Raw genomic sequence first — 25,759 nt, 5'->3', positions numbered from 1 at the left:
GCCGCGGGGCTGCGCTGCCGCCGCTGAGGGAGGCGGCGGGGGCCGACACGGGCGCCCCCAGAAGCGGGATCTACCCGAGCCGCAGGCCCGCGGCGGGAGGCCCCCCGGCGCGAGGAGGAGACGCGGGGGCTCGCTGAGGGGGCGCCCGCCACACGCAGGACGCTCGCTGAGGGGGCGCGCGCGAGGCGGCGGCGGTTGCGGCGGCGGTTGCGGCGGCGGTTGCGGCGGCGGTTGCGGCGGCGGCGCGCGCCCCCAGCCGCGAGCCGCCCCTGCAGCGGTTGGGCGGCGGCGCGGCGGGGGAGGGGGGAAGGAGGGGGCCGCCGCAGCGCGCGGCCCCGCCCCCGGCGCCCCCACGGGGTGGGGTGAGCGAACGCTGCGCCAGCCGCCCCCAGCCGCCCGCGTGGAAGCCGGGGGCGGGGCCGCGCTTTGTGACGCGCGCGCGCGGCCCCGCCCCCCGGCGCGGCTCGGGCCGAACCTGCCGAGGGAGCGGAGAGGGAAGATGGAGGCGGCGGCGCTGCGGGGGGCCTGGCCGGGCCGAGCGGCCGGAGCGGGGCGGTAGCGGCTCCGCCGGGCTTCCCCTCGTTCAAGGCGGGAGACGCAGGCCGCCTTGCCCCCTCGCGAGGGGATGGCGGCCCCGGGCCCTCCGCAGCTGCCGTGGCTGCGGCTGGGCCCGCGGCTGCGGGCCGGGCTGGAGGTCGCGCTGCGGGTGCCCAGCCTGTTCCTCATCGACGCCATCTTCAACTCGTCCCCGCTGCCGGGGGGCTCCTTGAGCGCCGCGCTGCTGGGCGTGCTGCTGCGGCTGCTGGGTGAGAGACCTTCCCCTGCGGCGGCGGGCGGCCCTCGCCTCGCCTCGCCTCGCCTCCCCTCCGGCCCGCCCGGCCCGGCCCGGCCCGGCCCGGCCCGCTGCCGCCCCCGTCCCCTCCTCTCGCCGCCCCCAGGCCGCTGCCTGCTGCCCGCCGCCCCCTCAGCCCTGCTCCCCCGGCTGCTGCCGCGGGCCTTGTTTACGGCTGCACGCAGGGGGTGGGCGCTGCTGCTCTCTTCTGCTCCCCTTGCCCGAGCGCCTCTTTTATTATTACTATTATTTATTTATTTCCCCCTGCTGTTATGGCCTCTCTTCCCCCCCCCCCCCTTTCCCCTGTCTCTGACCCCTTCTTGCTGTTTCCTTTCTGCTGCTCTGGGCTCCCCCCCGCCAGCCCCTGCTCGCTCGCTCCTCCTGGTGTGCTGCTCTGGGTGCATCACCTCCCTGCCCTCCTGCCGCCTGCCGGGGTGCTTGCTCTGCTGCTTTCCCCCCTCGCCGTCCCCTCCCCACGCGCAGCCCCGCGCTGCCTCCGCGCCCGCGCTGACCCCGCTTCGTGCCTCGGCAGCTGCTCGGCATCGCCGTGGGGCTGGCGGGCGGCTGCGGGATGCAAGCGCGGCTGCGGTACCGGGCCTCAGTCGGGTTTCGCGACGCTTAACGGAGCCAGCTGGGGTTTGTGCCATGTGGCCGCTTTGCATTGCTGTACCCAGCACTTTCCTGCTGGGATGGGAGATAGTGATCGCTGCAGTCTGGCGGTTTCCACGGTGCCTGTGGAAGCCTGGTGACATCATGATTATAGATTTTAAAAAAAGCACTCGGACAGTGTGATCTCGTACTGAAATACACTGCTAAATCCCTTATTTTAGAAATGGCAGTTCAAAAGCGCTTGAAACTCGATTCCCAAGTGAAATAGAAATTAAGAGGTCTCTTGAAACTTGAAATTGGATATTTTTAAACTTTTTTTTCTTATCCTGGGATAAAAGTGATTTATACAAGTGACTTTCAACCATGTGATACTATTTTCAGTATTACATATAATGTAATGAGACGTTCTTTATGCAGCCTAAGCAAGGTTGGATTCATTGAGTTATAAACAGCATTGTGCTGACAGCTGAACAAGTGGTGTTGAATTATACTGCAATCCTGAGACAGGAAGGCAAGGAGAAGAATATGAAATACAGCCCGGATTTTTGCAGGCCTGTGATGTGTTGACTTTTTTGTTGGATTTCATGAAAAAATTATGATACTATGAAAAAATTTTGATATTATGAAAAATTAGGAAAGTGAGAAGGGAGGTGAAGAAGATATACAGTGAGAAGTGCAAGGGTGACAGTACTGCAATAGTTGCAGAATGGAGGGGAAAAAGCAAAGGATAATCTATAGTAAGACAACAAATAAGAGGAGAGTGAGGAGAGAAAATAACAAAGCAAGTCCTTTAGGTGGGCTCTTTCTCCTTTGGTTAAGGATGTCTGGGGAAGTTGCTGTCTGTATGAGAAGTGCAGGCCTGGAAGATTCTGACTTAGCTACTTTGCCATGCATTGCAGCTGGTACTGTTGGCTTTATGACAGTGAAGAGGGAATTCTTCCTCCCTGTTTTTCGTTTTCTAGTACTTTTGTTCTACACTTCTGGAACTGCTAAGAATGTTTCTTGGTGATAAAAAGAATTCCTTTCAAAGGAAATGGACATTGCAGAGCCTTGCTGAAATCATTTTCAGAGTCCTTCATTGTATGATCCAGATGCTGTAGAAAGTGCCTTGAAATTAATCCTGCATAAATGAGAATGGTGGATATGTTATTGGATGATCTCTCTTAAGTGTACAAAAATGGGATTAAATGATTAAGGAGCTCTTCAGGATTGTGTTTATATGATCGCTTTTCTGGAAGGGTTTGGGGAAAGAGGTGGGGAAAGAGGTGGGTAATCCCTCCCCTACCTCCTGCAAAAGAGCTTTGGCAACAGTGTATGATAAGAAAATAATCTTGTACTTTGAGGCAAGTTCATAAAATTATCTGTGACTCTTGGCTTCTCAAAATTAAATAAAAATCAATATGTAACCACTTAAAGATGATGTCAGAGATCTTCCATGTGGTTCAGGCAACAGTACTTATGCATATATTTTCCTTGTCCGAATTTAAGGATTACAGGGGAATTGTTATTAAGATAAACTGAAATACTTATTTTGGATCATGCTCTATTTAAGTACTGGGGAAGTTGCCCTGCCCTTTTAGTTGTTACAACCAGGCTTTGAAAGACTGATCTAACTTTCCTGTAGCAAAGTGCTCTTAAGAATAGGATAAGCGAAAAACTTATCCTATAGATACGAACGTTGTAGCTCTGCAGAGATTTGATAGCTTTTAGGGGTGATGTTGAACAGTTCAGAAATATTCTGGGTATATCTTTTGCTTTGGGAATGATAAATGGAGATTTTTTTTTTTTGTAAAAGTTGCCTGTAGGATTCCCCAGTTTGTTTGACTTTTTTTTTCCCCATTACCTTCTATGTAAGTAACTTCATTAGGTTATAAACAGCATAAATCTAAATTCTAAAACTGTAGCATGTTTTTTTCCCCTCTCTAAATGTTTTTGATTAACCTTGTTTTGTTCCCCGCATGATGTTTACCTTTCGTATCTTTGACTGCAGATTTTCAAGGCGATTACAGGAGAGCCACCACCTCAGAATTATAAAAGACTTGTGTCAGAAAACAGTCTCTCCTCAGTGAGGACGCTGATTTTTGACAGAGTCACTATAAATACTGTGCTTTGCAGAAAGATGCAGAAGCAGGCAGAATGTCTGGGGCTAGGAAAACAATCATTTGGCAGTACCACGTGATTAAAATATTACCATGTAAAGGTAGTTGAACCCTGTAATTGCCTGAAAGGTGAACTCTAGTGTGCTACTATAAGGATATTGGCAAATTACAGGAATTAATGGAAAAAATATGAGGGAGAGATTCATTGTAATATAAGAAAGGAATTAAGATAAATATGTATGGTTTGATTAAGTGTTCCTTTTGGAGGCGATACTAGACAAATAGTTGGTAATGGGGTGATATAAATAGGAATAGTAAGTTGCACAGAAAAAAATCAGCACTATATGCAGAAATATGAGGAAAAATCTTACAGAGATACTGTTGTATTTAATAATATCAGAGGGAAAATGGGAAAGATCTACTGTTTGGTGAATACCTTGGGGGGGAAAACCTCTCGTCATTCACTCCATCTTTTTGTCATGACATAAATTGAAGGGGGGGGCTCACCTCCAGTTGCAAGATTTCAGTCGCCATGTGTAGTCTTTGGGGGTTCCTTCAGGGGGCTTTTCCACAGAGGTTTTGACAGAAACGCTACTGTTTTGTTAGGCCCTCTCTAGGGAGACAAGTAAGTGTAACTTTTCTTTCTATGACTCATTATAGTACTGTTTTTAGGTATGTGTGTTGCATGCAAAAGGTCAGTATTTTAAGATGACCTACAGTATTTAAATGCAGACTTGCTACTACAGCTGCAAGGAAGAGAAATGGATTTTGTAACCTTTTGTTAAGGTATGTTTCAGAGCAACCTGGTTAGTACAAAATGCATCTCCTTTGGCTCAGATTATCAAAGTTATGTAAATAAAGACGTTACAGTTGTTTGAGCCTTTTCAGTGACCTCTGGGGAAAGAAGAAGGCTACGAACTTGTTACCAATGTTGATTTACCCATAGGTGTTTATTACAGTATGCACAAAAAGGGAATGAAACTCAAGCTTATGAAAAAGAGCACTGTATATAATGAATATTTAGCTTTCATGGAAGAACTGAGCTGTGATACAAGGCGATTCCTGAAAACTGATTGAGGCTTTATCCTCAGTCAACTTCTCAAGGTTAATGATTAGCTAGGAAGAATGTTTTTTTGTATGGGACAAAACTGCTTGCAAGTTGTACTGTAAAGGTACATTCATAACTGGGAGCTTTTTTGTTTCCTTTTTGTAGTCTGCCTTTTGCTGTTGATTCATGGTGACCCTATTCCTTCTTGTTTAGTCTTTGAAGCTTTTTCTGGATAAGAGCAATTGTCAGTGCTACCAGTAGAACTAAAGTGCTGGTTCATAGGAAAGTTTCTCATTCCCATGATCAAGATACCATGGCTTAAAATATTTTTTTTGAAATACTTGATTCTAGAAGATTTGGAACAATCTAAAATACCATCCTCAGGAAACACTGATGCTGTCCTTAAGTAAAAAGCAGAGTACTTGTTTTCATTAGTTTTAGTACATAAATTGAAAGCAACTCATAATCAAATGCAAGTTGCACTGATCAAAACCTCTCCAAACTGGTTTGGATGTGAGAGCGGTTGGATAGACTGGAAGCTGATTGAGAGGCCCAAAACAAAGGTGTTTACTGGAGAGAAAATGCTTAAGGAAGTATCAGAGAATCTAGTCATATGTGCCATTTCATTTAACATATGTTGAGGTAGGGCGCACACTGAAATTCATAAGTTATACTACAGAAGGAGTATTGCAAGGACATAAGTGTAATACAAAGGTACTGTAGATATGATGATGGCCTTTCTCATAGCAAAGTGCAGACTTGAAATCCTGGGCAAGATGTATTCCTGGTCAGTATCAGGCAAAGGTTAGCAAAATCTGACTTCTAGCAAATAGACACAAGTTCGCACTGGTATTTGGTAAAGAAGCGATTGGTACAGTTTTGGATTCTGTGCGCAAAAGTGTTATATTGCAGAATAGGGTCTTCCCCATGTAACTTTTAGTTCAGGATGCCTTATCAGAAATGCAGGCATATAGAGGAATTGAAGAGAGGGTGTCCTTCCTCCCCTCCCCTCCTCCTGAGTAAGCTACAGCAATTTTTCAGTATTTTGACAGTTGTGGTAAAAACTCTAAAAAGTTGTGGGATGCAATTAAAATATTTTACTGTTATGGCAGTACAGAAGGCAAAATGATGTTTATAATAACTTGATATTAATAAGAGTTAAACATGAAACTTAATAAAAATTACTTGATATCATAGCAGTGAAATCTGTCAAGCTTTAAATAAATAGTCTGAAACAGGCTAGTTTACCTGTTCCTCATCCTTCAGTGTCGTGCCTCTTGTGACAATTTCTCAACATACTCAAACTGATATATTACTGACAGTATAAGAGTAAACAGTAATAATTAGTCATGATTTTTATTAAAATGGAAACCTTGAAATCCACGTAGTTACATTGTAAAAATACCACATTCATTGGAACATACCATTTTACTATATATTGCTAGTTATGTTCCCATTTTCCCAGTAACTTTCTGTAAACCTCTTAATACGTATAGCATTCTGTATGAGTCACCTTGAGTAGTTTTGCTGTTTTGCTTATTTTATCGGTGTCAACTGAAATTAAAAAAACAAAGACCTTGTTTGCTGCTGTTCAGTTCATCTCAGTTTTAGATTGAGGGATGGGGGAAGGGGAAGGTTGTTAGCTACAAAAGCTTGACTTTTAAGAATGTCTGACTCAGTAGGGTTTGCTTCAAAGTAATTTCAGTAATGTATGAAAGTCATTAACCTATGATAACCTACTTGCATCATACTCTGCCTCTGATTCTTGCCCATACTTAGTGAAAGGGTTTAGCTCACCTGTTTTGGAGACTGTTCAGTACTTTGAGTAGCTTGGACCCTGCTAGTTCAGTACTTTGCTCAGGTGAATTAATGGTCTTAAGGCAGGATAAATGAGTAAAATTTAGTAACTTTAAATAGAAAAGTGAAGCTGTTATCTGGTAATTCAGCTTTTAAAACTTAGATACCCTCAGAGTTTGAGACTGATCTGGAAGGATCTTTGAGGGCTGGGGAAGTTGTCATTACTCTAGACTGAAACTGCAGATGGGCTTGGCAGTTGTGGCAACTTATGCTTGCATTGTCTTTGCATTGCAGCTGCAGTGCACTGATGTATTAAATGCAGATTAAGTGGTTCTGTTGTCCTCTGAAAATGGCACCATCAGCAATGTAAAGTTTGAAAAACAGCTAATATGAGCGAGTAATTTGAAAGCAATACCTTAAATAATTGTAGCTCAAAAACTAAGAGGTAAAACTTGTTGTACGGTTTCAGCTGAGAACTAAATTATGTCAATCTGTTTTCAGGTGTCTTTGTATCCAGTGTTGTTCTGGTCTTGCAACAGCGAGCACTTTTCAAGTTTTATATGATCGCCTCGGCATTTCTGCTGGCTGCAACTTCAGTATTGGTGAATTACTATGCTTCTTTGCACATAAACTTCTACAGTGCCTACTACACAGCAGCTTTTGGAATTCAGTTCTTCCCTCATAAAGGACCTTCGCTATGGATGGCACTTTCCATCCTTCAGCTTACCTTTGGAATTGGATACGTTACCTTGTTAAACGTGCAGTCCATATACTCTCAACTAATCATACTGGATATATTGATTCCTGTAATTGGCTTGGTTGTTGAATTACCTTTAAATGTCCGACAGATGCTTGTTTTTATTTCAGGCCTAGTTCTGACACTAAATACCACAGCCATTTTAGTTATGAAAATTAAATGGTTCTACTACTCTGTGAGATATGTTTATCTGCTAGTAAGGCACATGTATCGCATTTATGGATTACAGCTATTGATGGAAGATACGTGGAAAAGAATTCGTTTTCCAGCTGTACTGCGTGTCTTCTGGCTAACAAGACTTACAGCACAAGCTGTGGTATTAACATATGTTGTAAAGATGGCAGAAACTAATACAGAAGAAAAATTCTTCCTCATATCATGGGATAATTGTTGGGAACTGATTTGCAGCCTGATAATAAGTGGGTGTGATTCTACTTTAACTGTGCTAGGCATGAGTGCTGTAATTTCCTCAATAGCGCATTATTTGGGACTTGGTATCTTGGCCTTCATTGGATCAACTGATGAAGATGACAAAAGGCTTGGTTTTGTAGCACCCGTTTTGTTTTTCATTTTGGCTCTACAGACTGGTTTAAGTGGACTGAAACCAGAAGAAAGATTAGTTCGCCTGAGTCGAAACATGTGCCTTTTGTTAACTGCAGTCCTGCATTTTATCCATGGAATGACAGACCCTGTGCTGATGTCTCTCAGTGCCTCCCACGTGTCATCATTTCGCAGACACTTCCCTGTGCTGTTTGTTTCAGCTTGCCTTTTCATCCTTCCAGTTCTGCTCAGCTATATCCTCTGGCACCACTATGCACTAAATACGTGGCTTTTTGCAGTTACAGCATTCTGTGTAGAGCTTTGCCTAAAAGTAATAGTTTCTATTACTGTTTATATATTGTTTATGATTGATGGCTACTATAATGTGCTGTGGGAAAAACTTGATGATTATGTCTACTATGTTCGTTCAACTGGCAATATTATTGAGTTTATATTTGGAGTAATCATGTTTGGAAATGGAGCTTATACCATGGTTTTTGAATCAGGAAGTAAGATTCGTGCTTGTATGATGTGTCTACATGCTTACTTCAACATTTACTTGCAAGCGAAGAATGGCTGGAAGACTTTTATAAATCGCAGGACAGCTGTTAAGAAAATAAATTCACTTCCAGAGATAAAAGGAAGCCGGTTACATGAAATAGATGATGTATGTGCAATCTGCTATCATGAGTTTACCACCTCTGCTCGTATTACTCCATGCAATCATTATTTTCATGCACTTTGTCTTCGGAAGTGGCTGTATATTCAGGACACTTGCCCAATGTGCCATCAGAAAGTATATATTGAGGACAAAGAAAATGCCAATATCTCTAACAACAACGGGTTTGTGGCACCAAATGAAAATCCTGTACAAGTTGCAGAAGCTGCTGCTGATGCTGAAAATGAACTAAATGAAGATAATGACAGTTCGGATAGTGAAGAGGAAGAGGATGACTGTGTGGCACAGCACTTGAATGAGACTCTTAATGTTGACTCTAATTCTCTTGGTGATTAAAATGTCCTTTATTAAACCATGCGGTATTTGTTTAAAATTGACTTCAACAGAATAAAATTATCACTTTGTAGTTATTACACTTAAGCACAACAGCAGTATCTCAATGTTGAGTCTGTGAATGGTGGTTGTTTACTGTGGTATGTGCTACTGTAAATATACCTCTAATATTTGCTGGTCTCTTTCATGACCACCTTAAACTTATGTACATTATTGTACATGGAATAAAATGTTTTCACATGTTTTTAAGATGGTTGGAAAAACACTCTTTAATTGATGTAGTGCTATGCTGTGCCAAAGACTGTATACCAGTAATCCCTGATCAGTGAGTTTTGGGTGCAAACAAAAAATAGTGGTGAAAATACTGTTCAGCAACTCAGCTTAGAAATGAAAGAAGCCTGAACCAAAGCAGCTTAACTTACAAATACAGTATTAGCAGAGCTTTATAGCTATGAACTAGGAGCTGTGTAAAAAATAATTAAAATAAAATAAAAAAATTTAGGTTGGCAGACTTAATGTTACAGCGTTTGCATACATGAAACAAAAAATGAAACTGCTAAGCTTTCTGGTAAAGTTAAGTAGTAAAGCATGCAAGTGATTTGTTAAACACTTTACTTCTGAATTTCAGTACTAGCTTGGAGTATTCTACATGTGAATTTAGCCACCTGGCATATAGCTTGTAATGCACGCAGGTATTACAAGAGTTGCTGGCTTGGATTATCCTAGAGATTGATCCTGAATCTTGATGCAAAGGGAATAAGGCTGAGAAACTGCACAAATGCAGACCACCTTTTTCAAAATCATCTTTAATCTTGCACAAAAAAAAAAGCACTACATATTGGTTCCATTGCTAAGAATGTGCAGATATGATCATTCTTAAGTTTTTGCAGTACATTTACTGAAGTTACGCTGAATAAATGTAAGGAAAAACAACTTTATATATTTGGAAAGAAGACTTTAATAGTGTTGTTATATAAGGTATTGGCCAACTCAAGGGGGTCATCTTCTCTTACTGCTGCCATTATTTCCAGTATTTGACTAAAAAAGAAAGAATAATATTAGTAAACTCTGAAACTCAATACTGAATATACTTGTCTACTGCATGTGTATGTACACAAGTAACTAAGACTGATCTGGAATAAAAAACTATTCTGAGAGCAACAGGGAAGGTGCTCAGATATGCAAACAGCTTCACTTTTAAGTCACTAACTTCTGTTCCCTTTACCTGGAACACTGGTTGCTCACTGGTACAGATTCATCTTTGGTCTTTTGACTCTTGTTTGGAGGTAATTAAACAGCTTTCTGTTTCAAAGAAAGTGTCATTTTGTGGGTGTCTTTATCGATAGTCTTCATTTTCAGACTGAAATTTATTAGCCTCCTTTCAAGGCTAAAACTGCACTCTAAACAGACACTGGTCTATGGCAAAGCTTAAATTCCTGCCATAAATTTATCTATTTTGAGAGTACAGCTGCCAAAATGGTTCATTCCTGCTTTCCATTTGTCTATATTAATTTTGAAGAGTAAGTTCAGGTGATAGTGGTAGTACATGTTAAATGAGCACTTTTAAAAGGCCTATGGCCTTGGCACAAGCCAGGCAAGATAAGAGGAAAAAAATGGGGTGAATAGTAATTAAAAGAAACCCCAAGTCCTAACCTTTCTCTGTACTTATTTTCTCATGGTTTCCTAGCACCTAATCATACTGAAAAAATGCATACTCTGTACAATTCCTAAGAGGTTTTCTAACATCTTACCATTTAACTAGAAGTAGGAAAAAAAAAATCAAACTCATGGTAAAGCTGATGAACCTCAAGCTTGGTGGTGGTGGTTTGGGGATCTTGCACTTAACTTACGTAATAGCCAGGCTTCTTTTTGAGGAAGGGAGGGTAACGCTCCTTTAAACTATAGTTGCAATGTAAACAACTGCTTCCTTAATGCAGAAGCAGCCCATTTCATGCCCACTCCTGGGCTTTGGAGCCAAACAACTGCTAGTAGGGGAAGCTACTAACTGTTCATCGTTCCAAGAGAAGCTGAGGGGCAATCAGGCTGTTTAGCTACAGGGCTACCCAGAAATAAGTAAGTAAGTAAGTTTTAAATAACCAAGAATTTAAGCCTTGAAGTGTTTTGGTAGGGCTTACATATCTGTCCCCCATTGGATACAGTAGGATTAACCCATGTTACTGTAATACTGTTTGTGTGAAATCACTGCAGGGGGGAAAAAAAAAACTTGAAGGCTAAAGTTTTAATGAAAATAGCTTCCAAGGGTAGGTTTGTAGTTTTAAAGATTTTTTTATACACACACAGCAGCAATATCTATCATCTCCAGCAAAACTGAAAGTGGTCTTGTCTCTGAAAAAGACAAGTGGGAAACTCCTCCTGCCAACTTAGCTATGATAAACGGTTGTGGTCTGATGTTACTTGCCACTCACACTGGATCTTGTTGTTTGAGAAGTCACAAAATACCAATTCTCACTTACTTCATTTCTCCTAAGGTTTAAGAGGTTCTCAGGTTACTAACCTACAACTAATATGGGCTACAATTAATTTTAAAGGGACAGCACTTCCAAAATAAGGTTGACCTAAACAAGATTATTTTATAAAGGACACCAAAACCCAAAGTATAGCACTTGTGTACTGCGGTAGGGCAGACTCCCTGCCTTCCCTGTTGTGGGGTTTCTGAAACACTTTCACTGTAAATTACAACCAAGGCAGCAAAGATGGGGGGGGTGGGGGGGATGTTAACACATACAGGCTTGCCTAAATAGCCTTATTCAGTAACAGTGGAGGTGCCTGACTCCCACAGGTCCTCAACTCATTTTCAGAATTTTTTTTCCAGTTAGCCTCTTCCTCTACCCCAAAAGCCCTGGCTGACCCCAGAAGGTCTAAAATACTAAAAGAACATTACAAATTATTATTATAGCATAAAACATCTGAACACTAGTACATGTCACCAGGTAAGCTTAAACTATGCTTTTAGCATGACTGGTGGTCTTTTCTGGAAAATGTTTCTTCAGGTCTCCTAACGAAGAAGCAAAAGTCCCTTCAGTTCTCAAATACATTCTTGTACAGATACCTTGCCAAATTCCTAGATACTTTAGTAGTACCATGGGAAATATTTCAAAAGGCAACAGGTGTTTTATACAACTTTCCATAGAAATATATGTAGACTTCATAGCAAAAGAGAGATCTTCTGATGAAGCAAATAATAGGCTTTGCATTTGGATAGGTATAGCTGTGAGTTTTATTTACTGGGTTGAAATTCATTCAAATACCATAGCACCACAAGAGAATTTCATGAATTTCTTTTTTGGGAGTTGATAACAAGATGACAGAGAAGGTTGGTATAATCAACCAACCAGACTTTACTACAAGTTGTAAGTCCATCTTTTACAACTGTAGTCATCTATCAGAGCTATTCAATGGATATAACTAAACTTTTTCATTAAAACAATGATACGCTTCCCTGCTTTTCACTGTGTCTGGGAGGGAGTGTGTGAAGGTATGGCAGAAAACAGGGCTTCTGTCCTTTCAGATTCTAACAGTGAGTGCACAAGCCCCCAGAGTTTTAACAGTTCCTGATGTTGACTACGGTTCTTCATATCTAAACTGTATCACAGGGTTTTGTGAACCTCAATACATTTTAAGCACAGTAGCAGAATGAAGAAGTGATCCTAAACAATTTCATGTCACTGTAGTTTGTATCAGAAAGGCCCCAAGACTAGTCTGCTAGGGAACTGGGAGAAGTCATTTATAAATATGACTTCTTATAAAGGACTTCTTTATATGACTTGTTGTTTATATCTACTCAATATCGTAGTACTCTCCACTCTTGAGAGAATCACACAGCTCTTGCGCTGAATTCGTTTAAAAGCAACTGGAGCAACAACCGAGTGAAATTTATTCCAGTCAGGTTCCTTTACAGAATATGGCCCCTTATGCATTGTATTGAGTGAAAAGATAAAAACAGTACTGGTTTCACTTGCAGGGAGTTTTTTGTGTTGCTGTGAAGCACCTTTTTAAGTTCTTCCACAACCTGTAAAACAATACCTTGCTCAAGGTTAAATAAATTTAGAATTCATTTCCATTTACTACATTTCCAGTGAAATTTTTCCACTTTTTTCTGTAAAATGAGATTTGAACTATTTTAAATAATATTAATATAGTACACTTACATTATATGGCAGGGTTCATTTCTGTCCTTCAAGCAGTGCCCTATTTCCCATTTCTTTTTTGTAGGAAATGTAGTTTTTATGTATTTTGATCCCGCATGAGTATTTTTCACTCCACACCAAGGTGCATCTAGTTGCATTCAAGAAAGAATTAAAAGTATTAGAAGTCCTTACAATCACTTTCTAAAAATTACTTCTCTTCCTGTTTGAAATGGAATTTAAGAGAGTTGGACAATTTAACATCTTCACTGCCTTTGGATTTTTATACCAACACCATCAGCACTTAAAAACATCAGCAATAGTACATAACACTAACTTCTGTTATAAAAAAGATCACTAGATAGATTACATGCATTCCACAAAGGTCATGTATACTTTAACAGGTCTGTGCTTCAGATGTAAATGAATAGGAGGGGGGGAAAAAAAAAGACAACCCTAGCCAGTCAATTAAAAAAATAATAATAATAATAAAAAAAAACCCACAGCTCATTATCCCAGGAGGTATATTCCAGCCTTCTTTCATCTTATTCCATTTAAAGAATTGGTGTTTCCAAATGCCATTACTGCTACCATTGGCAAGGTCACAGCTCTTTACGTAATCCTGTGTTCCACACATCCACAGCAAGCTAGATGTTAAAAGATATTCAAGCAGGATTTTGGTTCCTAAGTACATGTAAAAATCTGGGCTTCTACATTTGTCCTTTTCCTCTTCACCCATAGTCTCAGGAACTGACAAGGCAGCTTAGTCCTTCCAGCAGAAGGCTGAAAATGGGTATTTCTGGAATCTGTAAACTGCTTTCTAACCTGGAGAAAAAGGTAGTCCTTTCTCTTCTCCCAATTTCTTAGCTCTTGATTCTGCCTTATCATTGCTATACAAGCATATCTCCTTATCTAACAGTGGTTTAGTCACAAAAAAGGTTGATCAAGATATAAAATCTTACCAGTCTCTATCATTAATCGTTCACTAGGAATGGATTTCAGGGTTTCCAAGTTAGCTTCTGTTTTCAGTGAACTAGAAAAATCACAGTTAGGAAGAAAATGTGTATAAAAGTAATTATTTTGCCTGTTGAAGTGTTTTGTAGCAAAGGCAGCTTCCTAAATAATTTTGTAAGTGAATAAAATCTGCTTCATCTTTTAAAAGCCCTGCCTGCAAATTCAGGATTTGCAGAAAACAGGAGGTTTGGGCAGTTATTCACAGTGAAACTGTCTCAACCTAGCAAGGGTGTAGAATTCCTACCTCCATTGCCCTACTCACCTGGCCTCAACAACCCACACAACTTAAAAAGTCAGGCTGGCTGGCTTTTGGCCAGATGAATACTGAGAATTCAGGCTATTTAACTAGTATATGAGGCTAATCAGATTGCATTTAAATTACTCCTGGGTTTGACAAGGCAGCTTAAAATTACAGAATTTAAATAGTCCTCAAAAGGACTGCTTCTGCATCCCACAACCTCATTTATTTACAAACAAGGACTGAAGGATAGTAGGAAGGACCCTAAGACAAGATTAACTCACAGAGCTGTGAGTTAAGAACTTTTTGTAGCTAACAGATTTACTGTAATGAGTGGAATTCTAAATCCGTCAACAGACGATCATTAAGAGTCTACTGAGCTTTGAAGACTTGACCTGATTTTTTTAAAAGAAAGTAATCAGAGTTCAGTAGAGCTGACATCTTAGAATAGTTTTAATTCTTGAAAAGAACTTACCAGCCATTTATTCCAATATAGAGATCTAAATCTATTATAGCAGCTGCTTCTTCCTTTGTGCCATCAAAAGAATGTACCTGGAATATATTTATATATGTCATCATTTAAACACCTGTCATCCAAAAGTATGTATTAATTTTTATTTGTGCTATAAATACCTCTGATGGTATGTATTACACATGAATATAAACATTATAAAGATGTGGCACGGCTCATCACGGCTGATTCTGAATGCGGGCAAAGCTCAGGCTGAAGCCCTTCAGTACTACAAGTAGAACACTGCAGTAAGAATCTGTGACCAGGTTTCCTTAGTGATAAATGTATGTAGAAAAGGACTACACAAAGCTGCTGCTTCTGGCTCCGGAACTTGCTGAGCAATGGACAGCTGGAAGACTCTACAGAGGAAGTAGTGCCATGCTCAATTTTTACCTTCTTCCCTCACTACTCCCTGCAGGCTGCTGTCAGAGACAGAGTAAGAGCGGTATTACATTCTACACAGACTTGGTGCGCTGGAGCTGGAGAGAGGGATGGTACCTGCCGTTCTGTCGGCCCGGGGCTAACGGGGCAAAGGACAGGTCACAAGGTGTGACTTAATGCATTTGGGAGCTGCAGCTTCTCAGACCCGAGCGGAGCAGAGAGAACTGCCTGCTCTTCCCTGCTGTGAGGGGAACGCGCCGGTGCAGAGAGCGCCTGCTCTTCGTTTCTCTGCTCGCAACCAGTTTTGCGGAAGAGAGGAAGGAAGGAAGGAAGGAGAGATTGTACAGTATTACATAAGAGCAAAAGTAACATGCAAAGTACTGAGCTAGGGGAAGGTTTCTGCGGTAAGGGGGAAAGCTGGGGACTGAGATGGTATTGTAGGAGATGTGGTCCAATGTCAGCAAGAAAGAACAATCCAAACATTTATTAGTTTGGGGAAACTCTGCCATAATGGAAACCAGAAAGAGCGTTGCCTGGATTTTTTAATCATTTCATTGAAAGTTTTTCCTACTATGCTTTTGAATTAAAATACACGATCTGAATTGCTAAAGACAAAGTAATCGAAAGTTACATCTGGATATAATTTAAGAATGGTGTCTGATGGCTGAACCAAATGTTCGAGGTTATGGCTTATACTGGTAATATGCATCTGAATTACCTTCGGTCTGAATGTGCTACATCTACAGACACTGTAGAACTGGGAGAGGCCAATGTAATTTATAAGGTGCTTAAACCGTACTTCTGACAGGCCAAGAAAAACTGCTCATGTCAGCTGCCGAGTTTTTTCTCAGTCTATCCTCTTACCTTACAAAAAATTGTTGAATAAGCAACAAAAATAAAAACACTAGAAGGGATTGGAAAGTGGTTACTAATTTGTAATAACTTAAATCACGTAAAAGGAAACCTACTCAGATTCCGTGGAAAACAAGAAGTCACATACTAAGGGATAATATTCACACACATGCCCACCTCCACCCACAATATCTACACATATGTTTATCTAAAAATGAGCGCTAAACTGAAGTTTATACTTACCACCCCTCCCACAAATCTATCTCTATTTCTTCTCATTATATCTGAGAAATGAAATGAATAAAAATGTAAGAAAACAGCTTTATAACAGAAAAAGGCAAAAGATTAAGATTTTCAGATTTTTTTTCATATTCAGTATTTGTTACTGCTTGAAGCTTTCAAACAAAACCCACCTAAAAATTCAGCATGTGAGTTCCTACAATGGAGAAACATTGGCAGTTCTGTTTGTTCTGACAGGTCAAATTGTTTTTCAAAATATCTGTAAAATAAAGAACACTTAACCAGAAACTCAGTTTAAGAACAAATAAAGACAGCAGAAAAATTTTTCCATTGCTTGTATGTTTTTGTCCTCAAGAATTAAAGACATAATGGATTTGCCATGCAGACGTTCTTATTTGTACAAGGATTTAAGAATTCAGTTTTAAAATGAACCCTTTCCCATGGTATATTCATATATTAGCAATCTGTTTTGGAAGACAGATAAGCAGTGGCCAAGCACAATACTGGAGGAATCTATGCTACGCAAGTGCTCTACTAGAAGCTGTCCCTTCCCAGCTTTTTTTTGATTGCTGTTTTTTGGGGAGAGGTGGGCATTTAAATGAAAGAAGAACTGACTTCTCCACTAAGTTTTGAAATTTTAAGAATGGAAGGGAGTATATATCACACAGAACACCATCTCAAGAAGCCCGTGCAAAAGCAGGGAAAGTGAGGGAGCAATATGCAGACTTCTGTAGCCTCAAATGGCCAAAACTGGTTATCAGAGCTCGCTGCCCTGTAAAGTAACACATTAGATTTACTGTTTGCTCTTCAGTGAAGGTCAAAGTAATGCCTGTCTTGGGGCAGAACAAGTACCAACATTAGACGTTTTATTTCTGCCTTTTGTCTTCATTCTTTCAAAATCTTCAACTGTTTCCCTCCTCCCCGTTGTGTGTCTGCATCCTTTCATCATCACTCATTTTTATCCCTCTCCTACCTTCTACTCCTAGTATTCCCTTTGAGGAATCAGTAACAGCGAGGCAGCAGTCCTATGAAGAGACATAGAAAGGTGGGCAGAGGGAAGGTAACTAGGTAGCCAGTTTCCCCAATGCACTTTCTAAAGGAAACTAATTAGCACTGAAATAACCCTGTCGCCTGTCATTTGTGGCTCGTTCAGACCCCAGAGGATTATAATTTACCATTTCTGGCTATCTGTCTGCCACGCTACACCAAGGCATGCAAATTGCAAATGCTGAGGAAACATGGTAGAGGGACATATGCATGGTAGAGGGCCAACACTGCCTAGCTCGCTCAGCCTGCATCCATAATGTGCAAGATGACATTATTTGGACAGGGCAGGAAGGCAGCGTTGCTTGTCCGGCAGGCTGGGACCATCTGCACATATTGGATTTCTTTATGTGTTGCTGCTAAAAGCAGTCCAGGGCACTGGGACGTTCCCATCATCAGGTATCAGAAACACTTCAAAAGGAAGCTCCAATGTCCCCATACTGCTGCATATGATTCATATACGAATTGGTAGAAAATGGGAGCAAACCATTGGTTTGATTTACGTTTTCGTACCATAAAAACAAGAAGTAAAGACAATATAAAACAAAGACAATGCAAGTGGGTTATTTAAATTTGTTCAATTTTCACTATTTTCTGTTTATTACATGTTGCTGTTTCTCTGGTATAGTTAACTTCTTTATCAGTGCAGATCTTTCACATATAGCATGTGAAAGAGTAACGTTAAAAAAGACATGAAAATTCACAGCATGCATTACAGTTGCTTAGTATTTTCTAGATACAATAGAATTTTAACTGGAACTCATGATTGCTCTTGTGGTTAACTGACTAAAATAGCTTGATTCAGAAAGAAAACTAATTTTTTTAAAGGCTCATTTCATATGGAAATGAGGTTTGAGAGACTGGTCTGCAAATAAGCTCCCTCAGCAAATCCAGAACCTACTGGTCAACTTCAATCTAATTTTGAGAGAAGGGCAGTGGTCTTGAAGATACCAAGTTGTGTGCCCTGTGGAGGAGAAGACAACTCAAGCTTCTTCTGCTCTTAGCAGCAATGAAGCCCAACGCATGCTGCTACTTACTCTGTCAAGGGGACAGGGGATGTGGATGTGGAAGTTCTCAGAGGAAAAAAGGAAAGGGATCACAGACCCGGGAGAAGTGTGAAGAAACCAGACGTGGTGGTCAGGATGGTAACAACATAAATCAGTACGAAACCAAGCCTCACTAGCTCCACTGCTTAAGGAACAACTTTTTTCTCTTGGGCAAGTAAAGTGTCATTTAATGTGCCTGTTCTGTGTTGCTTCTCGATTTGGAAGTTCGAAAATATTTTTGCAACATGCTTGTTTGCAGGTTTAGTTTTGACCATAAAAGTAAGTTTAAATGTGGTATTTTTAGTTTTGGAATCCAGCCACTAAAGGAGTTGAAGCAAACTGGTCTTGCTGAGGTGGAGGCTCTCTAGACAAGAAATTCTGGATCCATATATGAATAACAATGCACGTGATTTGGGGTGCTTCCCCCCGCCAACTCCATTTGGTTAAAAAAAACCCTCTTGTTTCCCATGTTGCTGAGCCCCACAAACCCAGCACAGTCACTACAGCAGAAGTGAAATCTCTATATACTCCTCGATTTATAATGTGACCTTCATTATATATAATAGGAAGGCAGTATCTTCATCTAACTACCATTTGAATCACCATGTGAAAAGCTATGTGAAAGGAGGACACGAACAGTTTCTAGGGCTGATTCAACACAGGAATTTCATCCTTATTGGCTTTTTAATCCAAGATATTGAGTGGAAGGATCATTTTCATTTTTATGTGTGGAAAATTATCCAGAAGAAAACAAATCATAACTAACTAGAAAATAATGATTAAACATGAAACAAAACAGAGAAGTAATGCTCAGATACCATCTACTGGGAAACAGTCATACCTCTCTTCTATGGAGTAACTTGGCAGCTGCTTGCTAGCAATCCTAGAGACTGGTAAAACACCTGAACTCCAGCTGAGCTGACAGCTGGTGAACTGGCCCCTCAGACACTCCACCCTTCGCTTTTCTTTCTTAGTTCACTTACCAAGCATACCTCGAATATTAACTTGAAGAACCTGCCATCTAGTCTGAAAAAGGTCACAAGAGTCAGACTGTACCTAACTCTGCAGCATTTCATTAGCAGAAATGGAAACCACAAAACAATCCAAAACCCCGATCATGTTTCACAAACATGTGAAGGATGAATACTAGGGAAAGCTGAACATTTAGAGAATAGGAACTTTACAAACATAATACTTACGCACATTTTTCCTTGGGACTTTCCCTTTTTCTTTGTTCCCTCATACTTCTTGCTTTCTGTCTTTCTCATCAATCACCTCCTTTTAATTGCAATTTCCAACAAGGGTTTTCAATACAGCTCTTAGAAACTAGATTTATATACTTCACACAATTCACTGAAATAGCATCAGCTAGAAACTTTCTGTCATTATCAATCTTAATTAGAAAGGAATCACCTATCACTTTTAAAAAGTGATTTCTGTTCCACTTTGTCACTTCTTTCCTCGTACCCCCAAATTTAAGTGCACCCGATTACTTTTCCACTTGTCCATCAGCTGCAGTCCATCAGAAAAGAAAAATCAGATTTTTTCCTTAAATTTTCTCATCAATAACAGGAAGGCAATAAGAATCTTAAAATACAATACTCCACCAGTGTTTTAGTTTGCCACAAAAGATAAACAGGTTATCCTCCAAACTGTGCTTTGCTGAACTTGGTGTACACTGAATTCTACCCCAAAAAAAGGTTCTGCCCGCTTGGCTAAGTATTTTACTATATGACTGTAGTATTACAAACAAGAGATTAACTCTACCAGCTGCTAATATGTGGCAATTAGAAAAAACACAACTAACCACTGCCCCCCTGTGACTAATTCTACTCAGAGCAGCAAAATGCAAGCATGACTCATTAATCCCTCAACTCGTTTGAATTTATCACCTACCTCTTCCAGTCAGCTCCCTGTGTAGACAGAGCTTATCACTACAAGAATATGAGCTGATTTTCGGGACTATGCTAGTTTCTTTCTATTCAGTACCTATGCTGTAGATATTACTTCAAAGTACATCACTCGCCAGCTCCCCAAATTACCTATTTCATCAGCTTTCCTTGATTACCTTGCTCCTAGCTAAGACCTCCCTTATTAAAAAAAGGCTTACTCTTGTTCGCTGCTGATTTATCCGATTTGCCAGTTCTGTTCCCTTCCCCAGGCCTTCCATTACAACAACTGCACTCCTCCTTTGCACACTGCAGTACTGTCATTCTCCCTGTGAGAGTCTCCAACAGTTCTTGAGTACAAGCAAGAATGAACATTTGTCACGCCCAGAAACTCAAAAATTCTGATTGATTTCACAGAAAAGGACTTGCTAAGCCAATGCCAGGCAGGTAGTTTGGCAAAATTTAGTGTACAACTCTGCCTGAATGTGGGCCTCTTTCTTTAAGGTCACATTTCTGTCAAATTTTTTTTTTCTTTTTTTAACTTCAGGTCTATATCTCACAAAATGTTACCTGGTAGAATACAAGATGGAAAATATTTCTGTAAACTACTACAAAGTCGATTTATAGTTATCAGAAGTTTCTTACTTGAGTTGGATGTCCTTTGGGCAAAATTCTAATCTATCAAAATCTACAAACGGAGAGAAGAAAACACAGTTAGTTAGTAGTGATGGGTTTTTTTTCCCACCATATAAAGGAAAACAGTAATATTGAAGTACTAGGTTAATGCTTACCTAGGCCACATTCCCCAACTGCTATTATCTTTGTCTTATTTTTTTCAATCAGATTTTGTAATTCAGATAAATACTGATCAGGGTTACTCTGCTCAAATTCTCCACAGCGGGTAGGATGGCAGCCAACTGTACTGTAAAACATGTCTAAAGCAAGAAAAAAATAGCAAATTTATATAAATTATAGCTATTACCTGGATTTTTTTTTAGCTCATAACTTAAAAAAAAAACTCCTTCTGAATGTCTTTTTTATCTTTCTGATGGTTTTATTACACTGATATTTTTTAATGTAACAATGGCAGACAGTATCTCTACATGGATCTTTTTAGAACACATCATTTAATACACTTCAAAACTGCAATTCATAGTTGAATTATTCTGTTGGAGAAGCCCTCAAAGAGAAATATGACTTGTTCAAAATGGATCAGGTTATCCCCAGCTGTAAAATTTGTAGATAGCATGTCAGTTCCCTTGCATGTCTCCGCATTAGCACAGAACTCATAGAAACAACATGTGGCCCGATTTATCTAAAAATCTAATCTAGACTATCTAAATGCCAAACTAAGAGTACTGATAAGTGCTTTTATGGAAGATGTAAACACATGAAAAAGTCTTGAATACCTAAGGGCCTGAGCAATGTCACCTAATATTAAAGCCAGTCCTGTTTTGGTTGGGGGGGATGGGAGGTTGGGCCAGATTACCTCCTCAGGTTCATTCCAACCTAAACTATTCTAAGATTATATTTTGTAAGCAGCACTTTAACATATGTTCAAATATACATAAGTAATTAGCTGAATGATATTTGTGAAAGGAAAAAGGGTGGGATACTTTCCATTAAGCAGAAAGAAAGGGAAAGCTAGGAGAACCACAAAAGAGAAAGACACCTCTATTCTTCATGCTGGTCGTGATAGCTTGGTAAGTAAAAAACAAACAAAAACCCACCAAGCAACATGTGCTCCACAGTATACAAGCATTTCAGCTTATTTTTGGAAGAGGGCCTTGTCCTTTCAGAAAGGCATGCAGTTTGATTTTCCTAAGGATCTGTATTACTTAGAAATACAGATATAAACTGCAGGAAAGACTGATTCCCTCCAACACCTAGCGATCTAAGTAACAACATGAAGAAACTCATGAACAATACATTCATCCCGTTCCGAAACACAATTTCTGTTTTTTAATCTGAGATTCTGTCAAGACCTCTAGGGACATGTTCCTTTAAACTGTTAATTCCAAGAGAGAAGACTGTATTTTTGACTGACAAAAAAAGTTTAAAGTGAGGATACCATTAGTCTGTGCCAGCTGCAATGCATCTTTGCTATCTTGTAGACTTCCGCCGGTAATCAAAAACTTGAAAGAAGAAAAGTACTGTCAGCCAATGCACTCAGCTTTGAACAAACAGCCGCAAAACGTTTAAGAAAACACTCAGATGCAAATTAGAATGTAAACAAAGATCAGAAGATAATAATTGCTAATGTATATATGAGAAAATTTCATAAATCAATAACAAATCTCAGTATTCCTCATGAGCTAGTACTGATGTACTAGGGACTAGACTGGAATTTCTTCTTCATCAAGTATCTTCCACACCAACTATTTTAGATCATTTAATAAGTAAAATGCTTCTATTTGCAGCAATATTAACTTCATTACACAGCGATTCAAGAAATTTTACTTTTTTTTTTTTTTGCTCAAAGAATGGTATTCAGAAAAGTATTCTCCCTGTCTTACAGTTGGGGAAACAAATAAAAAAAAATAAATCACAAAACAACCAAAACATATTAAATAAGTAGATAAACCAACAAAAGAGTCTGTATCAGGGCCAGGTTTACAAATTCAAGAATTTCTGTTTCCAATCTTATATTTTGACCTAAAAATCAAAGTTTAGCATACCAGATTGCTGCCAACAGTTTTGGTTTTTTTAAACCATCTGCAGAATCTACACCCTAGATCATAATCCAGGAATCTCATTCTACGACTACACTGCTTTTGGACAACAGTTATCGCTTCATATGCTCCGTACCAGACTGGTCAACGCTAACTCAGACGTTTCTGCAGTACGCTCCACTACAGGGTGGACGTGCCCCACTGCTACCACCCCGGAAACAAATAAAGCTGAAACTGACTCATTCCACATAAAGCACAGGACAAAACTTCACCAAATTTATCATAAATCAGCAGCCATATGGGCACATATACATATTTTCAAGTGAACAGATCAAACTTCAAGGCGAGCAGAAACAATCCGGGATAGAAGAGACTTCTGGCAGGGCACAGGACAGCAACATGACCTAGTAAGACTGAAAACATAGCTGTGCACAGCGACTTTCTGCATTCTTTTTCTGAATCTGCTGAACATCTTGAAAAAGTTACGCAGCCAGTCTCTTCTTGATGATAAAACAGGAAAATTACCACTTACTCTCAGAGGGTGGTATAAAGATTAAACAAGGCTTGTACAGCACATACATAAGCAGTAAAAGTGACTATGATTCTGTATTTGCTGTATTCTTTTTTCCTCTCCCAATTTCCTTCTAACTCTTTCAAATGGGAGTTTTTCAGCAAACTTAGATGCTTGTTCTTCTGCAAGAGGAGGGTTTATTTCTTCAGGGAAAAAAAAAAAAAAGAACCCACCAGCCTTATTAGCATAGTAAAACAGCTTTGTAAGAGTGTTCAATGTATTTTGTTTTAATTCCTACTTTTGTCCTGAGAATTTATTCAGTTTAGAGAGGTACATATAGGTGGGTTGGACTACTATAACTAAGGGAGTGCAGTCCATTACCGAAAAGACTATATTTTCAGGCCAAGAATTCCAAACCTGCTCATAATGATGCAATTTTAATACATATAAGTTAATATTTACTAGCAGACATTCAGATATGTCATCTGTAAACATTCATGGGCATTCCTAGATTTTCTGCTGTCACCAATTTACTTTACATATAGAAACATCTGAAGGATCACAGTCCTGACAAGAGTTTTTGAGTTGGGTCTACAGTGGTAACTATTGAGTAAGAGTCGCACAAGCTACAAGAAGCCAGTACTGGCTGCCTATAATATAACTAAAATGGAAAAATACATATTGATTGCAGTAGGCCAGAGAATACCTGTTAAAACTGTGCAAGACAAATTCTATGCACCTATCACCTACGATATCATTGAACTTAATTCATGAGTATCTAATGATCTGTGCAAATGAAAGATAAAGCTCTGCACAGAACATATTTGCTTTACGGTATTGCAGAAAGTTATTGCATTCTCCATAGCAAGTTCCAGAAATATTGTTTTTGTAGTGCTCCACTATCAAATCAAATGTATTGGAAAGCAGTTAAAATATTAAAGAAATTTTCTAATGATAAGAAATTACCTTTTTAACACCGACTTTGACTGCTCTCTCTACCACATCTAGAAAGTCATCTGCAAAAGTTCGCAGAAACATCATAAGTTAAACATGAGGTTTTACAGTATAATTTAACTACTTTTGAACTATAAATCACTTTCCTGCAGTCAAAATGCCCATAGATCATGAAAAATCTTTAACCACATTTGATTAATCCTTAGAAGGGAACAAATGAACGCAATAATTGAAGATCTGATTCAAATCTAAAGAAATCAATGGGAATTTTTCATATATTTCAACAGCCTGCTTGCTTTTACCTCTGTATCTAAAGACCATGAGAGCCAAAAAGCATCAGTTATAATGAATAACTATGGTTCAGCAATGCAATACTGTGACAGCTTTTATTTTTCACAAGGCTCAGACCATTTTCTTTCACGCTATTGGGTGTCTCCTACTATATATACAGTATCAGTAGTTTTCCATTTTTCTCTAGAAGCACAGTTACCTGCACAATAGCTCAACAGCAGTTGAATATAAAGGAATGTATGTCACTGAACACCTAACTTATTTTGTTGCAGTTTCTGCTTCAAGCACTTGTAAATAATAAACCTCCAGTCTGTGAGAAAAAAAGAAATCCTAACCTCACCTTCTGACAAACTTTTTAACAAGAGACACTATCTTCCAGCAGATAAAAAGAAACATTCACCTTGATGTTTCTGTGTTCCTCTGTAGATCCCTCTGAACATAGGATCTGTCAGGTTAATACCAATATCTATGAAATGAAAACACCAAGAAATAGGGAATTAGGTGTTACAGTCATTCTACGTTTCATTCTGAGAACTCGCACAGTAGGGAAGACGGTGAAAAGCAAATGTCTTAAACAACTCCTGAGAACCACATTGACAGGCAGTATAAAGCTTAAGCGTGAGTCTTCTTACAGAATTTGGGAGCTCGCTCCTCCTTACTAGGAGCGAGGAAGCAGTCACGTTTTGGCCCTTCGGGCATCAACGCCAGAGTTACTCACGAGCATGGGTAAGGCATGCCCTCATGCTCGCCAAAGCAAACGCGCGTGTGCTACTTAGTGCAAATAACTGCGCGCTTCGCGTGAAAATAAAGGCTTTAACTCCGCCAGCGGCCCGGCAGGCCGCCCCGGGATCAGTCAAGGCTCCTCGCAGCCGGCAACGCGCCGCGGAGCGCGGCGAGGCGGAGGCCGAGGCCCCGCGCAACCCCGCCGCAGCGGCGAGCCCCGCGCGGCTGCGCGGCCAGAGCAGCCGCGACTAACGCGCCGCCGCGCAGCGGGGGGGGCGGGGGCCTGGCGGAAACCCTCAGCTGCGGCAGAGCCTCCGGCGACCTCCGCCGGGCCCCGCTCCGCCGCAGCTCGGAAGGCGGCAGCGGGACACACGGGCCACCAGGCACGGCGGCGACAGGGACGCAGCCCCCCCCTCCGCCCACGTCCCCCCCTCACCGATGAGCTTGGCGCGGCTCATAGCGGCGGCGGCGGCGGCGGGCGGGCGGCGTCCTCCAGCTTCCCGTCAGCCCCCGCGCGGCGCGGCGCGGCACCGCCCCGCGCCGCCTGAAGGTGA

At 40.7% G+C, this 25,759-nt stretch overlaps 2 protein-coding genes across 5 annotated transcripts; one reads left to right on the top strand and one right to left on the bottom strand.

The window, feature by feature from the left end:
* Positions 1 to 484: 484 nt before the first annotated feature.
* On the top strand, positions 485 to 8,943 carry RNF139 (ring finger protein 139). The gene is made up of 2 exons (XM_067290173.1): positions 485 to 806; positions 6,887 to 8,943. The coding sequence occupies exons 1-2, from the start codon at positions 626 to 628 to the stop codon at positions 8,695 to 8,697; spliced, it is 1,992 nt and encodes a 663-aa protein (XP_067146274.1). The 5' UTR covers positions 485 to 625; the 3' UTR covers positions 8,698 to 8,943.
* Positions 8,944 to 9,484: 541 nt separating this feature from the next.
* Positions 9,485 to 25,748, bottom strand: TATDN1 (TatD DNase domain containing 1). 4 transcript variants are annotated; one of them, XM_067290175.1, is made up of 12 exons: positions 25,642 to 25,748; positions 24,883 to 24,948; positions 24,204 to 24,253; positions 22,126 to 22,189; positions 20,846 to 20,989; positions 20,700 to 20,742; positions 16,249 to 16,334; positions 16,079 to 16,119; positions 14,567 to 14,643; positions 13,802 to 13,872; positions 12,864 to 12,990; positions 9,485 to 9,732 (listed from the first exon to the last, which is right to left on the bottom strand). In XM_067290175.1, exons 1-12 carry the CDS (start codon positions 25,661 to 25,663, stop codon positions 9,630 to 9,632), a joined length of 894 nt encoding a protein of 297 aa, XP_067146276.1. In that variant the 5' UTR covers positions 25,664 to 25,748; the 3' UTR covers positions 9,485 to 9,629. The 4 variants fall into 4 exon arrangements, with proteins under 4 accessions (XP_067146276.1, XP_067146275.1, XP_067146278.1 ...); XM_067290174.1 differs by lacking the exon at positions 25,642 to 25,748 and adding an exon at positions 25,115 to 25,383; XM_067290177.1 differs by lacking the exons at positions 22,126 to 22,189; positions 24,204 to 24,253.
* Between the last annotated feature and the right edge of the window lie 11 nt (positions 25,749 to 25,759).

This window comes from Apteryx mantelli, chromosome 2, assembly GCF_036417845.1.
Source record: "Apteryx mantelli isolate bAptMan1 chromosome 2, bAptMan1.hap1, whole genome shotgun sequence".
Classification (NCBI taxonomy): Eukaryota; Metazoa; Chordata; class Aves; order Apterygiformes; family Apterygidae; genus Apteryx; species Apteryx mantelli.
The sequence above is the reverse complement of the archived record's forward strand: the minus strand, read 5'-3'. Positions and strand labels throughout refer to the sequence as shown.